Here is a 22,359-nt window from a genome sequence, read left to right as displayed (position 1 = left end):
AACGTAGAATACAAAATCCCATAATTACTCAGTGTTTAAATCCCATATTGCACCACAGTGGCATCAGGATACTGATACTAATGCTGTGGCCAGTGAGTCCTGAAAAACATGAAAAACATTTTTTGGCCTATGCCGTTACCCATTTCAACTGTTCCCCATTTTTTCTTGCGGTAACATATCCGCAGCATCAAATTCCCACTTTAAGTGTTTTTAAGCGGACAGGTCAGTGACGTAAGTACACTCGCGGTGTCGTGCCCCCATCAGCCCATCAGAACATTTCATCACCCCAACAGAAACTTTGCGACCATTGAGCAACTCCCCATCCTCCCTTCTCCAGTTCCTAGTAACCGCTCACCTTCCGTCTGCCTGCGTGAACTTGCCTACTCCATCTATTTCATGTGATCATCAACCACCCATTTGTAAACAGCATACTGCATTTTTCTGGTCAGAACATGCAGTTACCACATCCTGCATTTCTCCTCCTTTGTTCTCATTTATTCTCTTCTAGTCTTAGTTCTCATTAGTCTTGAGCACCTACATATTTATTGCTTACGGCGGCTCCTTGTACTGGTGTCTCCTGAGTCATTTGGGTTGTATGAAGCTTGTTTTCTAGTAGATTCCTTAGGAAGGGCTATGGGATCATGATCCTTTGAATTCTGGCATGTTGGTAACACTTGTGCCCTTCACACTTGAAAGTCATTTCTGCTAATTATAAAATTTGTTGCTTGTAGTTTTTTTTCTTTGAGTACATTGAAGATGTTACTCCACTTCATTTTGGCATAAAACATCGCTGTCCAAATCTAATAATTATTTTCCTTTATAAGTAATGTGCTTTCTTTTTCTAGTTTACCCATTTTCCCCCTTTTTCTTTAATTTTCTTAGTAATTTTACTATATTGTATCTTGATACTGGTCATTCTGGCTATTTCTAGGTATAAAGTGTGCCCTTTCAATGTTATTTGTTTGTTATTTATTAGTTATGTTTGTTTTGTCTTTTTGTAATGTCAGGAAAGTTTTCTTGAATTCTAAGTCTTTAATATTTTTCTTATTCCTTTGCTTTGATTTGCTTCTTCAGGAAGATCTCCTTTGTCTATTTTCAGTATTTGTCAATCCCTCTCAAATACACTGTATCTCTCTTTAGACACTTTTCTAAAAGAAATTTATTTTGAGATCATTGTAGGTTCACATGTAATTGTAAGAAATGACAGCAAGAATCTCTGTATACATTTCCCCCAGTTGTGATGTCTTACATAACTTTAGTAGAGCTTCAAACCCAGGAAATTGGCCAGGAAATCCACCAACCTCACTGGATTTCACCAGTTTGGCATGCGTGCATGTGTGTCTTGACTGTATACTTTGATGCAATTTTATGACCTGTAGATTCATCGGAGTACCACTGCAGTCAAGGGACAGAGCAGTTTCATCACAAGGACCCCCATGATGCCCTTCGGCAGCCACAGTACCTCCCTCCCTCCCATCTCCCCTTACCCTTAGCAACCACTAGTCTTTCCCCGTCCCTGTAATGCCATTTCAAGAATGTTATGCCAGTGGAGTCACACACGTCACTTCCAGGGATTCTCCCACACACCAGTACTGTATTGGGGGTCCGCCACATCCAGTGTGGATGAGGGAAGGGATTTCTGTCAGAGGACAGTGTTGGCTATGAATTAGTTACGAATAAACTAACCAATAAACACAAGAGCCAATAATCTTTGCAAATGGAAGGGGGTGTGACTGATCAGGTCATACCAGATTTGGCCCTCAACAAGATGGAGGACCCCACCTCCACCTTTATTTATAGTCACATAGGTAAAGGGGCCTGGATCAAGAGGGACTTCTGTGAGGAACAGGATGGGGTGGAGTTAGGGAAACCATTTGCTTAGCGAATTAGCATTCCTTCAGGGGTGAGACACCCCTTTACAGGGCCACCTACTCCCTGATTGTCTGAAACAGCCTCTCATGACTGCCAGTTCCTGGGAGTCAGACCTGTATCCTATGGCTCAGCAAAGTCTGAGTCTGCTAAACAGGGTTGGCTTCCCACACAGTACAATGTCCTATAAATTCATCCAAGTTGTATGTATCAGTAATTCCTTTTTTGGTGCTGAGTAGTGTACAGATGGTACAGATGTATCACAGTTTACCTGTTGAAGGAGATCTGAACTGATTCCAGTTTCTGGCCACTGCTAATAAAGTTGCCATGAACATTAATAATCAGGCTTTTGCACGTGTGCAGCAGCTTCAGCCTGTCTGCTTCTAGGTACCCAGGGTTCCCTGTCCTCACATCTACCAGCTACTGCCCTATTACTTCCTTCTTCCTCTGGCAAGTCTCCAGCATGCTTTAGCTTTGGTGGGATTGTGTTTGTGGAGATACCCTTTCATGTGTTCTTGTTCCACGTGTTTTCCATGGGCCTTTGCTCTCAAGTTTTTTGTTTTTATGTGGCCATTCAGAGATTGAAACTCTATGCTACTTCATATTAATCACAGAGTTTTCCCTGAACCCATACTTTAGTCATGTATTTAAAACATTTTATTTTATTCTGTACTTCTACAATTTGTTTCATGAGTAGAGTCCAAACATCAGCTATGCCTGTTTCAGGAGATTTTATTGATAAATTCATGCTTTAGTTCAGTCTTCATGCCCACAAGCCAAACCTAGAGTCATTATCAACTCTTCCTTTCCTTTGAGCGAGTTTATTAACCTTTCTGCACTTCAGTTTCGTCATGTTTTAGACGGGGATAATGACAGTAACATCTTCCTTAGCTTCTTGTGATGATGGAATAAAGTGATTTACTAGAATCACCTTCTAGAAACTCCTAGAATAGTGCCAAGCATATAGTTCATTGCTCAGGGGAATTTTAGTCATTACTATAAACTTTGCTTTGCATATCTGTATTCTAATCAATGGGTATGAATGTTAAACAATAACTCAGAGGGCAGTCATTTCTTTCATTGACATGGAATAAATTGACAAGGGAGGGAATACTAAACAATTAAGAACTACTGTATCTTGACTGGCCTCAAACTTGGTATTCTCCTGCCTCAGCTCCTGAGTAACTGGGATTATAGGCATATGCTACCATGCCTGGCTATGATTATTTTTTAAAACACAAGTATAAGCACCCAGAATAGCAGCAAAACCAGTGAGACTTTTTTCTTTCTCTTTTTTTTTTTTTTTTTTTGACCAGAATCTAGTATAGAAAATTTCAAGCTTAGAATTTTTCATGTTCAAACAGAATGTATTTCCTAATTAATAAAGATATTTTCCACTGGGAGAGGAGGAAAGAACTACTGTATCTTACCATATTTTTCCTTTACAAAGCTTAGTAAAGTAAATTTACATAAATTTGTATTGTACTTACTTTGTTATTTATGCTTTGAGTATAATTTTTGACATATTATAATCAACTTGTTTCTGGAAAGCAGGACCATCCTTCTGTTTTTAGTGTCTATATATACAAGTGCTCATTATTATAATTGTGACTTTACCTAATGGGTGTAGTTCATATGCTGCATCTCTGATGAGAGTAGGATAATAATTCGCTCTGGTTCTCTGTTGTAGCACTCTTCCCAGTTTGGATGCTCCTTATCCCATGTTGATACTAGCTGGTCCTCAGGCTTGTGGGAAACGAGAACTTGCTCACCGCCTCTGCAGACAGTTTAGTACTTACTTCAGATATGGGTAAGTGCATTTATTGGCTTATGAGACTTGGAAATTCTTCCAAGTGTTTGCAAGTACCAATAGTTCCTTTCTACTCAAATCTCAGATATTGCTAATTTTGGCTGTTAATTTTAAGCCAGTTCATAAATGTACATAAACAACTTTTTTCATGTTATATTTTACAGCAAAGCTGGAAGTAATAAGTAAACTGAATGTGCAACAGACGTGAACTCTTGAGAAGGACAGAGTACCCTGAGAGTGTCAGTTCTTGAAAGTAAATTTTTGATTAAATTGAATCAGTGTTATTAACTGGTCTCAGAAAGACGAGGAATCTTGATTCTTGTGCCATTGCAGTAAATATGGTGGAGATGATTGTTAAAACATACTTCCTAGTTATGGAACTTAGCAAGTAACAAAAAGATCTGGTCTTTTGTGAAATAGGCAGGTAACGCATAGCAGTGACCAGCCCCTGAAGCAATTCATCAGTAGTACATTCATACCATTAGATGCCTCTTCCATAGAAAATTCATTGACTTCTTTGCCATTTCTTATGCTGTAGTATACATGTACTTTTAAAGTTTAACTTGATTCAGTGCCAGAGCAAATCACTCTCCAGGGTTTGAAAGCAGTCTTCTTTTTAACTGATCAGAATGGCGTTTGAAGGCAAAATCCTCCTGTTGCCATGAGATGCAGCCATGAATCACAGTGTTGGGTAGACTGCGCTCCAGGGGTCAGCTTCCCCAGCTTGCTGTGCTTGGGACCCATGCTGGCCGTACTTGAGCTTGGTTTTTCTCTTCTGGGGCACCTTTCAGCAGCAAGAAGGACAGAAAACAGACAGCTAAAATGTCTCCTGTTCTTCCCTTTAGGTTAGCACTTGATAAGCTCAAAAGTTTTCTGGAGCATTATTTGGTGACTGATTCCCTAAAGGCACAGTTAAAGTAGAGAATGTATCTTGAAAAACTAGAACCATCCGAGGAAACCATCCAGCTGGGTGTACGGATGTTTTAGTGGTTCCTGTGAATCCGAATTAGAATTGCTACTGCAATCTCTTCAACAGTTTTCCTATTTATTTTTTATGTACGGCAAAGAAATTACTTTTAGATTAGTGGTGTGTGTTGATGAGCTTAGGATGTGACTACAAAGATAGACAGGACAGCAAGAAAAATAAGTGCAAACTTATGCTATTACACATAATTCCTTCCCTTAAGCTACACAAGTTCAAATAATGTAAACACTATTTTAAACAGGTCCATTTATTTAAATATTTTAAATTGCAACCCACATCTCAACAACTTTAAGACACATATACCGTAGAATGTTTTGATTAACATATTTTAAATATTCTGAAGTAATAAAAATAAATTAAAAGTTAATATTAGAATGAAAAAGTATAAAGTGCCATTATGAAGGTATGAACCTGTTTTAAGAGATAAGTTGAATGCAGTGACTGCAAGGTCATACTGGGGCAAAAGGTATATGCTGGACCTTTGTGCTAATGTGTAAATTTGGAATCTTTTAGCAAACCAAAGTGACCTAGGGAGCCAGGCTTTCTCTGGTTCCTCTCACATCTCCATGCCAATTATGTTGCCCAGTCCTTGGCATTTGTGATATGCTATTGCTGAAGCATGCTGGGTCCTGTGTTCCTGGAGGTATTTGTTGACTACCATCAAGATTCTAGTCCTGTCGCCCCTACATTCTTAGCTGACTTGGCATCCCCAATTACTCATTTTCCCTGAATCTTGCTTTTCCCTTGTTAGAATGCTTGTCCTCCATGTTTCAATTGATTTATTTAATGTCTGTTTTCTCTGCTCCTCTACAAGCCCAGTAAGGGTAGGGCCATGTCAGCCTTGTTCACCGTTACGTTCTGAGTGCTCAGCATATGGCCAGGCTCTGTGTGTTCAATGACTGACTGGGTGAGTGAATGGATGGCTGACTTCACAGTAACATGTGCAATGTTTAGTGGAAATGACTTGTGATAAGAAGCATAGATTATTTCCTATAGATACGGAGAAACGGATTGGTTCCCTCAATCAGTAGGTATTTTTTGAGTTTCTCCCATGTGCTAGTTCCTGAGGATATAGGGGTAACCAGACCCATGAGGTCCTTGCCTCCAGGAAATTTGTAGTCTAGTGGGGAAATCAGACCTTAGATAATTAGTGTGATATAAAATTTGAGTGGCGGCACAAGATGGCAAACAAAATCCTAAAATGAATTTTGTGTCCTGTGTTGCTGCCACAGTGATTGTTCTCCTTGCTGTGGAATTAGTGGTGGGCAGAAAGACTCCTGACTGCCCACCAACCCACTCACTCACCTCCCTTGCAGGCTCAGGAGCATTGACAAGCCACTCATGGTCATCCTTACAGAGGCAGAGATCAGGGCTTCTTCAGTGGCAAATCGCCCTGAGAATTTCATCAATGCCCAGATCAAAGACCATATTATTGGATAAAAGAGGGTATTATATAGCTAGCCATTTCCTCCATGGAGAAAATAAGATAGCTCTACCATTATATGCAGCAACTTTCTAATTAAAAGGAGATAAAACCAAAGCACATCTTCAGGGGCAAGTCATTTTTCTTGTTTAGATTTTCTTTTCTTTTATTCTTTATCCAACATAAGTTTTATTGGTTTTTAATTAAATGAAAGCAGGCATGAATACGGCCTCTCTGCGAAACATGAAAGCATTTGCAAAGGCACCTGCCCTGCCACGTACTTGAATCTTTTCTTTCCCTATTATGTGTTTCATTTTCTGTTGTATTTTCCTTCTTTTTAAAATTACACTCACTCGAGATCAAGGTTCAGTGATGTTTTCACAGGCTAAGTTGCATATCCAGATAAATAAATAAAAAACAATTCGATCTTAAAACAACTGGCGTGGCTGAAGAGATTCTGCTCTGGTCTTAGGTTTTGATTTTTGATTTTACTATTTTTTCATGTTTATAGAAATAAGTTGGCTGCTCTTTCTTTACCTGTATTAGTTATGGGTAGCCTGGAGATATTCATTTATTGCCTTCAAAGTCTGTCTCTTTATTTCTGACTCCATATTGCTACAGAAATCGGTGACTCCTGGAAGAGCCCTGGATAATGAGGATACCACAGAACAATACCAGCATGCCTGTTTATCTTCCAAATTTAAGGCCATTTCAGTGATCTGAATAGTCCTGAAAGAAAATCTTTAAACTCCTTTACATCTCTGTTTTATACCAATCTCTATTTTCATAACCATTATAACCTTCTTGTGGTGTTGACTACTAAATCTATTTTATTTTTACCATTATAATAAAGTAAAAGACCGCAGCTCTTTAGCTGCTTGAGATGGTCTGAGGTATAGCAACCCAGATGCAGTCTGATCTAATGTGTCCATTTATACAAATATAGCAGACTTGTAAAATGGCTCATTTATTCATTCACTCAGTATTTGTTGAGCGCCATCCATGTGCCATGTGTTGGTGATAAAGCTGAAATGAACAGACATGAGTCTTGTCCTCCTGGCAGTTTATGTTCAGCCTAGAATGGGCTTTAAATGGGAAATTCTTTCTTACAGGGTAGTTTGATGGGTGCTATTGTGAGGGAGTGAAAAGCCTCTGATAGAAGTGAAAGAGAAAGGGGGTGCTGGGCTTGCGCTGAGGCCGAGAGAACAGCAGGCATGATGTATTAACTGGAAGTGCAGGTTGAAGCATGGCTAAGCCTGAGCTGCAAGGGGCACTGGCAGAAGACAAGACTGGACAGACAGACGGAGGTCTGATCACAAAGGGTTTCCAAACGGGAATGGAATGTTTCCAGTTGTGTTTTAGAAAGCATACCCTGTGGACAGTTGGGGACAGGGCTCGGGAAAGAAGGCTGGAGACAAGAAGACCAACTAGAATATGTGACAAGGGATGACGTCGGGAGTTCTAAGGTGGTGAGCAGCTCCTGGAACATGGTCGAGTAGGGGCTTTCATGGAATCTGATCCTCGTGGAATCTGATTCCTGTGTTCATGATCCCTGAGTGTGTACCACAATTCATTGATGTATATTTGCACTGGGTGTTGAGACCAACATATCTTACTTACGGATGGCTTTGGTGGATACCTGGGCATTTATTTGGAGGTGCACATTGGAAGCACTTGCTTGTACAGTGTGTTCTAATGTGCTTGAATTCAGATGTGCTCCCAGCCAAGCCTCTGCCTAAACATTGGGAGCAGCAAGAAGTTCATTATTTCCTGAGGCAATCTGGTCCAGAATTAGATTCTAAATCTGCATGCTTCTGAATCACGCTGAAAAAGAAGTCTACTTCCTCACCCACCTGCCAGCTCTTCTCAGACATCTGTTCTTCTATGAAATTTCCCTGGATACTTTCATATTCATTATTTGGCCTGGCCATCCTGATTCCTTTCCTTCCTGGTCACCTGCTTTCCGTGGCCCCGATGACTGTCCTCTGGAATGACTAAGCTCAACCTTGGGCTTCTACCGCAGAGACACAGTCTGGGGTTATCCCCATCAGTCTTTTCCTCTGTTAAGTGACACCAACAAGAGTGTGGTTCCTGTTACAGACCATGATTTAGCTGGTAGATTAATCAGTAAATAACAAGCTCCTGGACATGTTTAGGTGGAGGAGAGAAGGATATTGAAAGCGGCGTCCCAAGCAGATTTGTTTGTCTAAAATCTGGCATCATTTCTTCTGAGTAAGTTTGGGGAAACATTGCTTTCACTGTGAAGTGTTTCCCTTTTAAGATGTTCAGATTTGGGCTGTGTGCTCCACAGTGAATGTTTCTGTGTGAAAATTGGATGACAGACGCAAAACACCACAGGTCCTCGAGTCCCCCTCGATAGAAAGTGCCACCACAGCCTGTCCTGTGGTTGGCTTTCTCCACATCACTGGAGCTGGCTCTCTACCTGCCTGGATGCTTCAAACGCTTCTTTGTTTTGTCTTCCTTTTAGAAATTCTGAAAACAATCCGTGCCACTCAATTTCTTTGTTGGGAAACACAAATTCCAGCGTAGTGTTTGAAGACTGTGCTGAGGGTTTGTGGCACAGGGTGCAGGGCCACAGATTTATCTTCTCTGTCAGGGACACCAAGAGACAGAGGGTCTCGGGCCTCTGCCAAGCCTGGGAAGAAATGCCAGTGCATTCAAACAACAAAACAAATGCCACGGTGTTTTGACAGTCTCTTCAAAGAGCGTGCAGTCTTTCCTGAGCATTCGATGTGAATGTATTATTAGGACCTTAAAACTTCCTCGTATGGTTCATTCTTCATTAAAATAGAAGGGGAGCAGTCACATGAATTTATTTGTCTTTAGCTTACAAATGGAGAGACTTCTGAGGTTTTGACTTTACCCTCTTAATTAGCATGATCTTAAAAAGAATTGATTTGGAGGCATCCTGGTGTTGCTGCTTAGCAACATACATAATTGCTGTGCCTCAGTTTTACCATCTGTAAAATAAAAAGAATACCTGCCTCAAAGTTTTTATGAGGAATAGATGTCAAACATCTAGCTATTCTCATATTTTAAAACGATGGGCTAATCTAAAAATCCATTCGCATCCCCAGGCCTAACATTGGGAAGGTGGGGTGATGGAAATCAAGAGTCCTGGGTAGTAGGCATCATATTCTAGTTCTGGGACCGACACTAGCCTGCGGTGCGACCTGGGACAAGTCACTTTTATAACCGTCCATACCATGGAGCTCTTTGCTGCTATTGTCTACTTCACATATTTAAATTTCCATTCATTTTACAAACATTTAGGGGAGGCCTGCTGTGAGCCTGGCGTTGGGAATGCAGTGGTGCACACGCCGAGCAAGACAAAGTCCTCCCCTCATGATTTATAGTTCTGCTGGGGATGATGGGAAAAATCAGATTACTGTGTGAAAGTCACAGAGTAATTGGGGTGTGGTGGGAGGGGTGCTCTTTCAGGCAGGGAATAGAAAAGATTGAGTTGAGAATTCCATTCACCACTGGAATCAGTGTGGCACAGGGTGGATGAGCTAACTCTGTCCTCAAGTTGGGGGTGGGGGGGCCGTCGGGAGAGCCCCAACAAACACCGGAATGCAGCTGGCACAGGCTGAGGCTATGGGAGAACAGAGATGCATAGTGCAGCCCGAGGAGGTCAGGAAGAGTCCTGGGAGGGGTGGCCCTTAAACCAAGCCCTGAAAACAATGGGCCAGCCAGGTGACGGGAGAGGAGGGGGCTGCAGAAAAGGCTTCTAGAGCAGAGAGAATGTGAAGGCACTTGGGCGAGTAAAAATATGGTTATGCTTCTTCAGAGGGGATGATTCAGAAAGTGATCAAGAGCAGTGAGTGAAAACTCGATCCAGATAATCCAAAATTTGTATGATCCTTAAAGACCATAGTGATTGAAAGTAGTCTAGCACGTCCGAACCTAGGTGTTTTCACATTTATGTTGCTTTCTGATTTCTGATTTATGGATCAATTTCATTCTTGAAAACATTCTTTATACTGAAATCTTATCCATTTTGAATTCCAAGTTAACAGAAATAGACTAGGTTGCTTATTTTATGATTTCAGTGCCTGCCACACAACAAGACCACCTTACTTTGGAGAAGGGGATCGAGTTGATTATCATTTTATTTCTCAGGAAGTTTTTGATGAAATGCTGAACATGGTAAGACTGTTTCCCTTTATTTTTATTGCATAAGTGAGACATGTTCTCTGTCTAAAATATTAGGAAATAGAGATTGAAAAGAGTAGAAAAATTTATGGGCTAGGTCTGTAGCTCAGTGGTAGAGTGCTTGCCTCACACGTGTGAGACACTGGTTTTGATCCTCAGCACCACATAAAGAAAATAAATAAACATATTGTGTCCATTTACAACTAAAAAAAATATTTAAAAAAGAGAAAAATTTAATTTTGTGCTTGTTTTAAATCTGGTTCAATTTGAATCTTTTTGTTTTTGTTTTTACCAAAAACCTGATGATCTAGTTACTGGTAGTAGTGCACACCACTCTTGTGTTTGAATTAATTGCCTTAAAAAGAATTTACTCCTTCCCTTTGGCCTTCAACAGAAAATGAAACACATAATAGGGAAAGAAAAGATTCAAGTACATGGCCTTCACATGCAAAGGGAATCCTCACAACCCTACTATGTTTTCTCTTTGAGAGTAAATACTTTCATACTCCACAGCCACCCAGGGCTTCAGCTAAACTGACAGTGTGTTGTATCTTCATTACAACTAATGAATCTGTAAACCTACTTTTTTCTTATTTTTGTTTATATTATCATTCTTTCTTTTTGGCCAATGACTCCTATGCCACCTTTTTTTTTTTTTCTTCTTTCTTTTTCCTTCTGGAGTCTACTGAAAAACTGAATGAGGGACCAATCTATTTCTGCCTTTGAAAGATCACCTTCCAGGAGACCAGTAGGGTAAAGGAAGGGGATGAAAGGGAGGGAGGAAGGGAGGGCAGGGGGGTACTACTGGGAATGAAATCTACCAGACGCTGCTGTGTCTGTGTACAGATATGTCACATTGAATCCTGCTTGTGTATATAATTATAATGCATTAATTAAAGTAATAATTATAGTTATAGAAGGGAGATCCATAGAATAGAGCAGCAGAGCAAGAGGGGAGGAAAAGGGGAATGAGATTGATCATGTTATACACATCTACAAATATGGCACAGTGAATTCTACCAGTATGTAAATTATAATGCACCAATTAAAAAATGAAAATTTTAAAAAATCACCTCCAGCCAGCACTAATGTTATAGCTACAGCTCCCCCATCTCCTCTTTCCCCTTCTTTTTCCTCCCTCCTTTCTCTGACTTCACCCCCAAATAGACCTGGCTCACACCTGCATTGTATGTAATCAATCACACAACCCTGAAGCATGGACTGCATTTCCATTAGTTTAATTTGAATGGTGCATGTTTTCAGAACTTCTCTTGCACTTAGAGAAGCACTTGAGAAAGTCCTGTTTATACTTCACGGGCAGTTTTCCCTTCAGCCTTGTCAAAGGAATATCTTGGACATTATAATTTTCTTTCCTAGCCTATATTTTGGCAGTATCATTTGATTTATTAAGAGTACTCTGGAATTTCACATTTCTGAAAGCCCTAATAAAGATTTGAGGAGTATTGCTAAGAAGTATTCTCCTAGGACTCCAGGGTGAAAGATAACTAGTGCCCAAAATTCATGCTAATTTCTCCAGTTGGAGTAGGAGACATTTTTGCCTTGGTTCGGCTCACCTGTTCTCAAGACTCCTTGTCAGGTCACGTTGCACTCCTAGCCTAAGGGAGCACTATGCTGTATTTAGCCTTCTATTTTCACTGTCTCTACAAAAATCCCCATGTGTTTGAGAATCACTCATTTTTATTCCTCTTGCTATATGCATTACTTCAATATAATGTAATTTTCTTCAACTTGAATTTTGCCTCTGTTTTCCTTTTTTTAACAGGTGAGACTGTCTAATGAAGAGAGATAAGCCTATAGATAATAAATCCATGACACACTGTCAGCTTTGCCAGTCATGCCCACATACTCAGTCTTCTGTACCTAGACCCCCCTTCCACCCACCCAGCTGGCCTGGCCCCCTTAACTGACACCCTAGCATCCCTATCCCCGTGCACGTGGGCAGCCCCACTGACTTGCTGTGACAGGTACAACACAAAGGCCTGTGCCCCCTCCAGCAAGCACCTACCCAGCCACACATCATTCCTGCACGTGCCCATAGACACATGAACCCTTTAACAGGCACACACACAGTGTCCTACCCACAGAAACTGTCCCTCTCTTGTGGGATCAAAATCACAGACCTGGAGGCTTTGGAAATCAAATGATTGCTATTTATTAGGAAATACACATGCAGAAAGAAATGAGAGGAGTATCACCAACCAAAACTGGGGGGAACTACAACTCAATTCTTAACAAATCACTTAAATGGGATCTCTTTTATATGTATCTACAATGTAAGATTTCTGCCAACCCCACATACTTCCAGAAAACTCTTCTAGGATCTTCAGAGGAAAGTCCTTGTACACGCAAATAAATGAACTTATATATCTGAAATAATTCAATTAGGTACACATTTTGAAAATGGGATGACAGAGTATTCGTCAGGGTTCTTCAGAGAACAAGAACCAATAGGTCGTGTGTATGTATACAGAAAGAGATTTAATGTAAGAAATGGGCTCACATGGTTATTTGAGATTGGCAAGACCAAAGCTGTAATGTGGGTCAGTGGCTTGGAGCTCCAGGAGAGTCAATGGTGCAGGCGAAGTGCAAAGACTGACCTTTATTTTCTGTGCAGGCCTTCAGCTAATTCAGCGAGGCCCACTCACATTGTGGAGGGCAATGTGAATGTGGGCAGTGTTGCTTCCTCTGAATGCAACAATTTAAATGTTAATCTCGTCCCCAGCATCCTCCAAGTTGACACACAAAATTAACCATCACACACAGTAACAGGATAAAGTACATACCTGAAAGGAGAGCCAAAGAGCTACCTATCTGTCTGTCCATGTATGAAGAAACAAAGAATAGAGAGTATGATATTGAAGGAGTAAAATTTTAAGGATATTTATTGTTGACTTTTTAACTTTTAGAATCCATCACAGAACCTTCTTTTCCTCATCACCTGTAGCAGACACATCTTCCAGAGACTCACCCAAGCCCTAGAGGCACTCTGTGTCTCCTGCCTAGTCCCTGTCCCCTGAGAGAGCCCATTCCTCATCCACCCACATCTCTAGAACGTCTGGGATCAGGAAGGTAGCCATGGACTCTTCCCTGCTTGCTTTTCTTAATGATGCTACCATTCTATGGGATTCAGTGCAGTCCTGGAAGTTCTTGCTTAATTATTTATTTTAAAATCATGTATATGAGAAGTCACACCTCCCAAGATTATCCACATTTTTATTCCTTCTGTTGTTATCAGCCTCCCAGTTTAGATTAATATTGTCCAAAAACAGCCATAATTTTGGTTTCAAAATTGTGTTTTTTATTGCACTTGCATTGTTTGGAAAGGAGTACAGCTGTCAGAGGAACTGATTTTCCAGAATGCAGACAGAGGGCAGTATTTATAGTTCAAATGACTCTAGGGCAGGCAGCAATTTGGGGCAATTTCAATAAAAAGCTATCTTTATGAGGAAAACCAGGATGGGCCTATTTTTCAAAGCTTTTAGGATGTCATTGTAATTCATGGCCTTTAGGAATTCTCCATAACTCATGGCTTATCTTGGAACGCAGGGTTTTGGGGAATGGGAGTGTATTTTGGACTCCCTTGGATGCTGGCATAGCTGAAATGGCGGCATGAAAGAACAAGCTATTAGTTTTGTTCTCTCAGTAGTGAAGGTTTGTGGTGCGGACTTGGCAGGAAGTGGGTAAGTGGCAAAATGGTCTGTCCTATCATAAGCTTCAGTCCCTAATCCTCCTCTCAATAAGTTATTTCCAAAAACCCATTTTTTGGTCAACTGAGAATTCTGAATCAATTTCCCATCACAGATTGATATTAAGCCTCATAAACACACCATCAGTTTGTCATTCTTACATATTTGCTCATATTTAGAAGTTTTAGAGAATTATATAAAAATAAGACAGCAAATTATTTACGTATGTTAAATTCTATTATGGCCACTTATACACAAACATCTTTGTGCTTCTCAAATTCCAGGGGAAATTCATTCTAACATTTAATTATGGTAATCACAATTATGGACTAAATAGGGACACCATAGAGGGTATCGCAAGAGATGGATTAGCAAGCTGTATTCATATGGAAATAGAAGTAAGTGTTGTTTATTCAATCAATTGTGTGTGTGTGTGTGTGTGTGTGTGTGTGTATGTGTGTGTGTGTGTGTGTGTGTGTGTGTGTGTGTGTGTGTGTTTGAGGTCGGCCCTAGCACTCTGCCAGGCCCAAGAGAAATGCATACCCAAGTGTGAGGTGTCCCATTTGGAATTAGTATGGAGGAGACAAGACAGGCGCAAAGAGACAGCGTTTTGATTAAAATACAAGAAATTGTATTTATCGTATGAGTAAAACTGCCACCCAAGATTTATTTTCTTTTATTTCCTCCCTACATCCTTTTTTTTTTTTTTTTTTTTTTTTACAACTTATTCTGTTTATACAAAGGGATGTTAGATACAGTCCACTTACTGCTGAGTGTGGTCCTGGTTCCTCGTCCCGTCAGAGACGAGTCCGGAGAGAGTCCGGAGTGGTCTTCCTTGTTCCTTGAGTCTCCACAGACACTTGGGTTATGTGTCATGTGACTACACTTGTTCACTGGGTGCAATATTTTTATACTTCCAGCAATTTAGACTTTGCAAGTTTGACTTTTCTCTCTGCCTCCATATGCCATCTTTCCCAACTATCTTCTGAAATGAGAGTATACAGAATTTTTTATAAATGCAAGATCCAGAATTTTAAAAATATATAGCTTTATTAAATACTTCTTCCAAGATAGTTGATTGATTTTTTTCAGGTTACTTTAATTGAGCAGTCTAATACTTTTGTAATCAGGGGGAAAAATGGTTCAAGTAGACTAAACTTCCAGAAAACAAAACCTAGGCAAGTCTGGTATTTCTTTTCTGAGGACTCTGAAGCTTTCCTACGTTTCCCTCTAACTTCACAGACAGGAGACTGCAATTCCCTTTCAGCTCCTTGTATTGGTTTAAGAGTTCCCTAGCTTCAACAAAATCATTCACATTTCTTCCAGCTCTTAACTTTCTGCACAATCCTCTCTTTCTTATCTTTCTGCAGTTGATTGGTTTCGTATTTTAAAGAAGGGTTCTCTTTGTTCCTATGGTAATTATAAAAAAAAAAAAGACAGTTCTAAAAAAATGTCTTCTTTGGACAAGGCAGAAACAAAAATGAATGCATTTTTGAGTGCAGAAATCCTCCATCCCTTTTCTGTCTGCCTTTTTCCACTTGAACAGTTATCTGAGTGATGGCTCCTGTTTTACTTTTTCCTTCCTTGAGAGCTTACTCCTACTCATTTCCAGGAGTTTGAGTCTATAAACCATGTTTGATTCCCTTGGTTCTCCCCAGCTGGAGTATTTTTCCAAACTACTGTTGTCGTTGACTCTTCCAGAAATTATTTTAAGAGAGTTTGCATTTCTTCCTACCGCAGTTTTAAAACAAAGGTTTTGAACTTGAGTTCAACTGATATTGATAGAATTGAGATGGAAGGGACTTCAGAGTCCATTTGGAATAACTCTTCACTGCACCCATGAAGAAACTGATGTGCAGGGAGTTGGGGGCTTTATGCAGAGTCTGTGGGAGCTGGAGAGCCAAGCTCTCTGGGTTCTGGGTTTGCAGTCTGTACCTGAGGCTGTCTCACACTGTGATCTCCTGGTTAGCAGTTTACCATGAACTTGGCCTTCTGGGCTCTGGGTAGAACCTGTAGGATGTCACTAGAACTGGCCCATGCAGGTTGCTGGCAGGAAAGGTCCCACCAGAAGGTAATAAAGAAGCTTTCTCCCTGTAAGGGCTCTCCTCTGGTTCTGAACAGATGCGTTTTGAAACACAGAATTGAAATTACTTTACAGTAATAAAGTGGCAGTGCTGTGCGAATTACCTATTTTATATGGAGCAATTTTCCTTTCTAACAGTCATATTCATTAGAATGATTAATTAGAGGAAAACCAGGTGGAATGAATTCTATCTAATATTTCTAATGACAACTTAATATTTGATGAAGAGAGAAAAGTAATTGAATCTTGAAATATTTGTGGGAAAATAGTGGCTAATTCCACAGATAAATTCTTCAATATAATACTACTTATTATACACTATATTGTCAGATGTCTCCAAAATGATTTCTAAATCATGCGTATGTTTCCACCTTATTATCTTTTCTTTAAACGCCTAGGGTGTGAGAAGTTTGAAATACTCCTATTTTGAGCCTCGATATATCTTGGTGGTGCCCATGAACAAGGAAAAATATGAGGGACATTTGCGGAGAAAAGGATTATTCAGTCGTGCAGAAATTGAATTTGCTGTCTCCAGAGTGGACCTTTATATTAAAATTAATCAGAAATTTCCAGGATATTTTGATGCAGTAATCAATGCAGGTCAGTAATTCTAGCAAAGTTTTACTTTTGATGTATGAGGTGACTGGATTAAAGTCTGTTTTATGGAAATAAAATACATAGGGAAAAGATATTTTTGTTCTAATAGTAAATTGGAAAGAACTGCTGAAAGGTGTAAGAATTCATGAGCTCTAACCTTCCACTGTTTAAACCAGCATATTTATTATTTTTACTAATCCTAAGATCTTAACTAATAAGATTTGGTGTAAAATGAACTCTGTCCCCTCAGGGGACATTGTGAAAAGAAAGTTAGATAATATGTAATTTGGAACACATTTATATTTTTTGGAAGGCAAATGAAGCCCAGGCAATTTTATCATAATCTACCTATAGTTAAAAACACAACTACTATAAATATAACCATTAAAGTATCCGTGTGAAACATTTTCAAAGACTTTTTTAGACATGGCCATTTATTTATAGTAGTAGTCAGAGAATTCATCAAAATATGGATATTTCTACATATTTTAAAACCACACTATATTCTATAGCTATGAAAGGGCATGAGAAAACACTCTGTATATAGTTAAATAAATATCTTTAAGCCATACTATTATTTTTAAAAAGTCAGTTTCACAACCTTACATATAGTATGCCAGCATTTATGTTTAAGAAAAAGAAAAAAAAAAGCATTATATAGTTGTATTTTCTTTTACTACATAAAAATATCTGGAAGAATCCTCAAGAAATTAATAAAATTGATTATCTTTTTAGAGGGAAACTGGACATTAAATTGAACCACATGAAATTGCCAATTTGACTCTTCAAACCTATGAAAACAATAATTTGATATGGTTTAACCTAATAGTTTAGATCTCTGAAACATGTTAATGTATTTCATATTTATATTGGTTTCCTGTTGTTGAATAAAAATAATCACACTTAACAACTTAAAACAATGCCTGTTTATTAGCTCGCAGTTCCATAGGAGTCAGGTACAGCATCACTGGGTTCTCTGCTTGGGGCATCAGGAGGCTGAGGTGAAGGCATTATCTGGGCTTAAGTCTCATCTAAAGACTTTGGGGAAAATCTGGCTCAAAGTGCTTACTTGTTGGCACAATGCAGTTTCTTGGGGTTAAGGACCCTGTTTCCTTGTTGGCTGTCTTCCAGAGGTTGTCCTCAGTCCCTAGAGGTTGCTCCCAGGTCCAATGCACAGGGTGCCCACCGCCTACTAGCCAGCAAAAGCACATTGAATCCTCTGTGAGCTTTCAGTCTCTGGTTTTCTATTCTGCCACGTGCTAGAGAGCTCGCTCTCCTTTTGTAGGGCTCCTGTGATTAGCATGGAACCATGTGGATAACCTCCCTTTTGATTAGCTCAGACTCATGGGTAACCTTAATTATATCTGGAAAAAAAAATCCTTTTTGCCATGTAGCATAATTTAATCCTGGGAATCTCCTTACCTCTTAGGTTCTGACCACACTTAAGGGGAGGAGGTTATACAAGGGTGAATTATCAGTAGAGTCATCTTAGAATTCTGATACCACAATATGTAAAACTAAACATAGTACCCAAATCAGTACCACCAGCTGTTGAATTGACTGTATTTTAACATGATCCTGATGCTTCAAAGTACATATCTCATTTTCCGTAGATGATCTGGATGTTGCTTACCAAAAGCTAAGTCAGCTCATCAGAGAATACCTGGGATTGACTGAGGAACCTGCCACAAGCTTGGCGCCAACTGCAGGTACTATCCTATCTCTTTTGTGCCCAATTTTTTTTTTTTTTTTTTTAATGAAAAAGAAAGCAAATCTGTGAGTTATTATCTGGGTACTCATCAGCCAGACTGGAGCTGGTTCTAACTCCTTAATGCCTGTAGTTCTTCTGGGGTAATTGTTCCCACAAACAAACTTCATGGATTAGCACTCTCGACCTTAACTCTACTTGTCTCCATGACCACAATAGAACTCAGGGACCGACCTTCAGGGACATATGAGATAGAGTCTTGGAAGTGGACCACAGATAAGGGTTAGCCTCATCGTTGCGAACTCAACCTTCCTGAATTTTATTCCCTTATGGAGCTGAGGTGTTGTTCTACTCACCAGGTTTATATTTAGCCCCAGAGTTTCAGTCCAAGAGTTTTCTTTCCCCTTCAGTTTTGCCGCAGCCCTCTAAGTGTTGCACTGCAGAACACAGAGGCACAGCACTAGCCAGGTGGCCCTCATCCTGGCTCTGCTGCTCTCCTGGGAAAGCTTCTTAGCTGTTCTGAGTTTAGGTCTATTATTCTGCTAACTGGACTTCTTGTTCTCACGCCTGCTCTCTCAATCAGCAGCAAATGAGGTAAAATATATAAGAGGGAATCTCCCTGAAATTTAGGAATTGAAAGCCCTATCTTAGAATTTTGGTGCATAAGTATTTTGAGATGTGTTTAAAAGATTTCCCCAAATTCACCTCATGCCCAGTAGGATGGCTAATCTAGAAACACAGAACAGAACAAAACAAAAAGAAAATAGAAAACAGCAAGGCTTGGTGAGGATGTGCACTATTGGTGGGAATGTAAAATGGTGCAGCTGTTCTGGAAACAGCTTCGTAGTTCCTCAAAAAAATTAAAAGTAGAACTACCGTTTGATCCAGTAATTCCAAATCTAGACATATACCTAAAAAGTTGAAAGCAAGATCCTGAAGAGATGGTTATACCCCCTTGTTTATCGAAGCATTTAATTAGCCAAAAGATGGAAACAACTAAACTGTCTGTGGACAGATGAATGGATAAACAAAATGTGGCATATACATACAGTGGAGTATTGTTCAGTCGTAAAAAGGAAGAAATTCTAACACATGCTACAACGTGGGTGAACCTTGAAGACAAGCTAAGTGAAATAAACCAGTCAGATAAAAACAAACACTGTTATGATTCCATTAATATCAGGAACTTTGGGTAGTCAAATTCATAGGGACAGAAAGAAGGGTGGTTGCCAGGGACTGAGGGAAGGGGAAAAGGGAGTGTTATTATTTAATGTGTCCAGAGTTTCCATTTGGGAAGATGAAGTTAATGGTGATGGTTTAACAATGTGAATGTACTTAGTGCCACTGAACTATGTGCCCCAAACTGGTTAAAATGCTAATTTTTATGCATATTTTAGTACTATAAGTATTGTTTTAAAAGGTTCCCTCATTGGAGCACGCCTGTAATCCTAGTGGTTTGGGGGGCTGAGGCAGGAGGATCACAAGTTCAAAGCCAGCCGTGGCAACTTAGCAGGGCCCTAAGCAACTTAGTGAGACTTTGTCTTAAAATAAAATATAAAAAGGGCTGGGAATGTGGTTCAGTGGTAAAGTGCCCCTGCTTCCATCCCTGGTACCAAAAAATAAGATAAATAAATATAAGCCCCCTCAGTGGGCTGAGCTCTATTCACGGGTCATGGTTTGCAGAATGTTCAGCTGAGGGTCCTGCCACTTTGTAGATCCTGTGCAGCCTTGTGGCTTCGCCTCTGTGACTCTTGCCCAAATATGACTTTGTTTGATTGCATTCTGGCAGGGAGGCCTGGTGATGATTTTGCCAGAGTTCAAACCAGTTGTGCCATTTTGCAATTTTGCATGCTTTTCCCAGATCAAGTGCCCCTGAAATTTTTGAATGAGGTCAGTGTGAAACTGGTAAAAATCAACAGAAAACAGATGAGAATTTCCTTCTTCATATGTATAGGAGATAAAGTGACCAAAGCATGACCTGCCACCTGAGAAATACATGAAGAAAGTTTGACCTGTCTAAAAAAATCAGTGGCGGCCATAATGGAGGATCGGAGGGCTGGGTTCCACCTACAAAGTAGGGGGTGAGGAAATTAAATTAGGAGCTTGTCAGCATGTCTAGCCAACCCTGTTCTGATTCTGCATCAAGCACCAGTCATTTACAAAGCCATGACCGTTGAGTGGAGTGGTGCAGGGTACCTAATGAGGCTTCTACAGTGCCACAGAACTTTCTCTTGAGGAAATCTGGCTCCCTTTGCTTTGGTTCTTGGTTATCCCAGCAACCAGTGATCTTTAATTTGGTCCCCAGGGTGGACTGTCCCTGTGGGGGCTATCCCTTACGTTAGAGCACCCTGTCTTGATCCCTGAGCTGGACCCATTTCCCACTGTGAATTAATAAATTGGTATGATGGCTTTTCTGTCAGCCTCTTGTGGTTTGGAGTAAAGACAAGTCAGCCCCCTGAAGCTGTCCAGATCTGCATAGCTGAGAAATGTGCCTTTCTGTATTGGTGCCTCTGAACAGAGGTACATGAGCCAAGCAGCTTCAGCATCTGGCAGGACTCCATCTCTATATTTTGTCTCTTCCTTATTCTACAAGGACAAGGAACACTGATTATTTGGTGCATTTGCCATTTGGCAAATTAATAGACCAGTCCATAGGAAAATTGACTCCCTTTTTAAAGAGTATAATAAAACTGTATTTGTTTGTACTAATTAGGTTAAGCCTGTCTGATTTAATGAAAGGTATGAATTATAGAATTTGTAAAAATATTATCACTCTCAGATACATTTAATAACCAAAACCTAGCCATCCAGTTATTGACTAACAGAATTCTAGCTTGAAAAAGTAGATGGGAGAGATTGCAATTAGTGTATCAGATCACTAGCCTCAACAGACCTTTGCTTTTCTGGCAGGTTTAATATTTTGGAAAAGACTGTATTTTCTTAGCCAAACACTTTGTCTTATTTATATAGTTAATTCGTGGAGGGAGTTACATTTTTTTAGTTGACATTAAGTGTAAGGAAAAACTTGTGCATAAAGTGAAATTATAGAGGCCAGACATTATTCAGCTGGGTATTTAAAAAGTTCTAATGGCCACAGTCCTTATTAATAAGCTTTCATGGTGTCTCCAATAGCTCAAGAATTAGAGCCAGTGGCTTATGTCAGTTTCAGGACTGTGAATTCTGTACCAAGGAACGAGGGCCAAATGTTTACAGGCTCCATTCAAGAGAATGGTGTCCAACCATAATTCTCTAAGAAATGGTCAAAACTGCCCAAGGAAGGGCCCTGACCCCAGCAAGCCACTGTCCTGGGCCTGATTGGTGCTCATCTCTTTGCCTCTGCACTGAACTGGGTACATTTATATAAATATATCACTTATCTAACTGAGACTCCTAGAAATAAAAAATAATAATATTAATATAATGGAATTATTTTTTAAATAATTGAATTGTCAAAGGAAAGAAATTGAAATTTAAAAAATTTAAGATTCTGTGAAATACTGGTCTGAGCAACTAGAAAACTCTATTGGAAATAAGATTTATATTTTTATTCTAAATTTAGCCAGCAACCATTAATTTGATTTAAGAAATAGTTTTGAAAATCATTATTTTCTTAAGAAAACTGTATATAATTTTATTACCATTATTAGAATCTGGCCTTCCAAAGCAGAGGATTTTCCCGGTTGGATTAGACCATCTATGTATTTAGGCTTCAGTACAAATAGAAATCTTATGGTCAAACAGCATTGTCTTTCTAAAAGAGATAATCCTGTGTCAATGCAAACTAAAGACAATTCCCAAATATTTAATAAGTTTCATAACTTTATCTTTAGTGATTTCATGTTGCTAATTTGTAACTGAGAATGCAATTATAATATCTACTCTTAACAATGGGAATGAAACAAAGAGATGAAAGTAAGTCAAGGTCTATCAATTCTGAGTACAGCATTGGTCAGCCCAGACCTACAAATGTGAACCTTCACCAGTGAACAGACTAGTTGGAT

At 39.6% G+C, this 22,359-nt stretch overlaps 1 protein-coding gene across 6 annotated transcripts in view; it reads left to right on the top strand.

Moving 5' to 3' along the window:
• LRGUK (leucine rich repeats and guanylate kinase domain containing) overlaps positions 1–22,359 on the top strand; it is a 106,761-nt gene that overhangs the window by 41,344 nt on the left and 43,058 nt on the right. For 5 of the 6 annotated variants that reach the window (XR_013765805.1, XM_079151494.1, XM_079151493.1 and 2 more), the window contains 5 exons: positions 3,560–3,679; positions 10,161–10,257; positions 14,255–14,368; positions 16,452–16,653; positions 18,264–18,359. Coding sequence is in view for 5 of the 6 variants with exons in the window: in XM_079151494.1 (XP_079007620.1) it covers positions 3,560–3,679; positions 10,161–10,257; positions 14,255–14,368; positions 16,452–16,653; positions 18,264–18,359 (629 nt within the window). In the remaining variant the exon portion in view is untranslated. The remainder of the gene's footprint in view (positions 1–3,559; positions 3,680–10,160; positions 10,258–14,254; positions 14,369–16,451; positions 16,654–18,263; positions 18,360–22,359) is intronic. The other variant, XM_079151491.1, reaches the window with a different exon arrangement.

The sequence above is a fragment of the Sciurus vulgaris genome, assembly GCF_902686455.1.
Source record: "Sciurus vulgaris genome assembly, chromosome: 8".
NCBI lineage: Eukaryota > Metazoa > Chordata > Mammalia > Rodentia > Sciuridae > Sciurus > Sciurus vulgaris.
The sequence above is the reverse complement of the archived record's forward strand: the minus strand, read 5'-3'. Positions and strand labels throughout refer to the sequence as shown.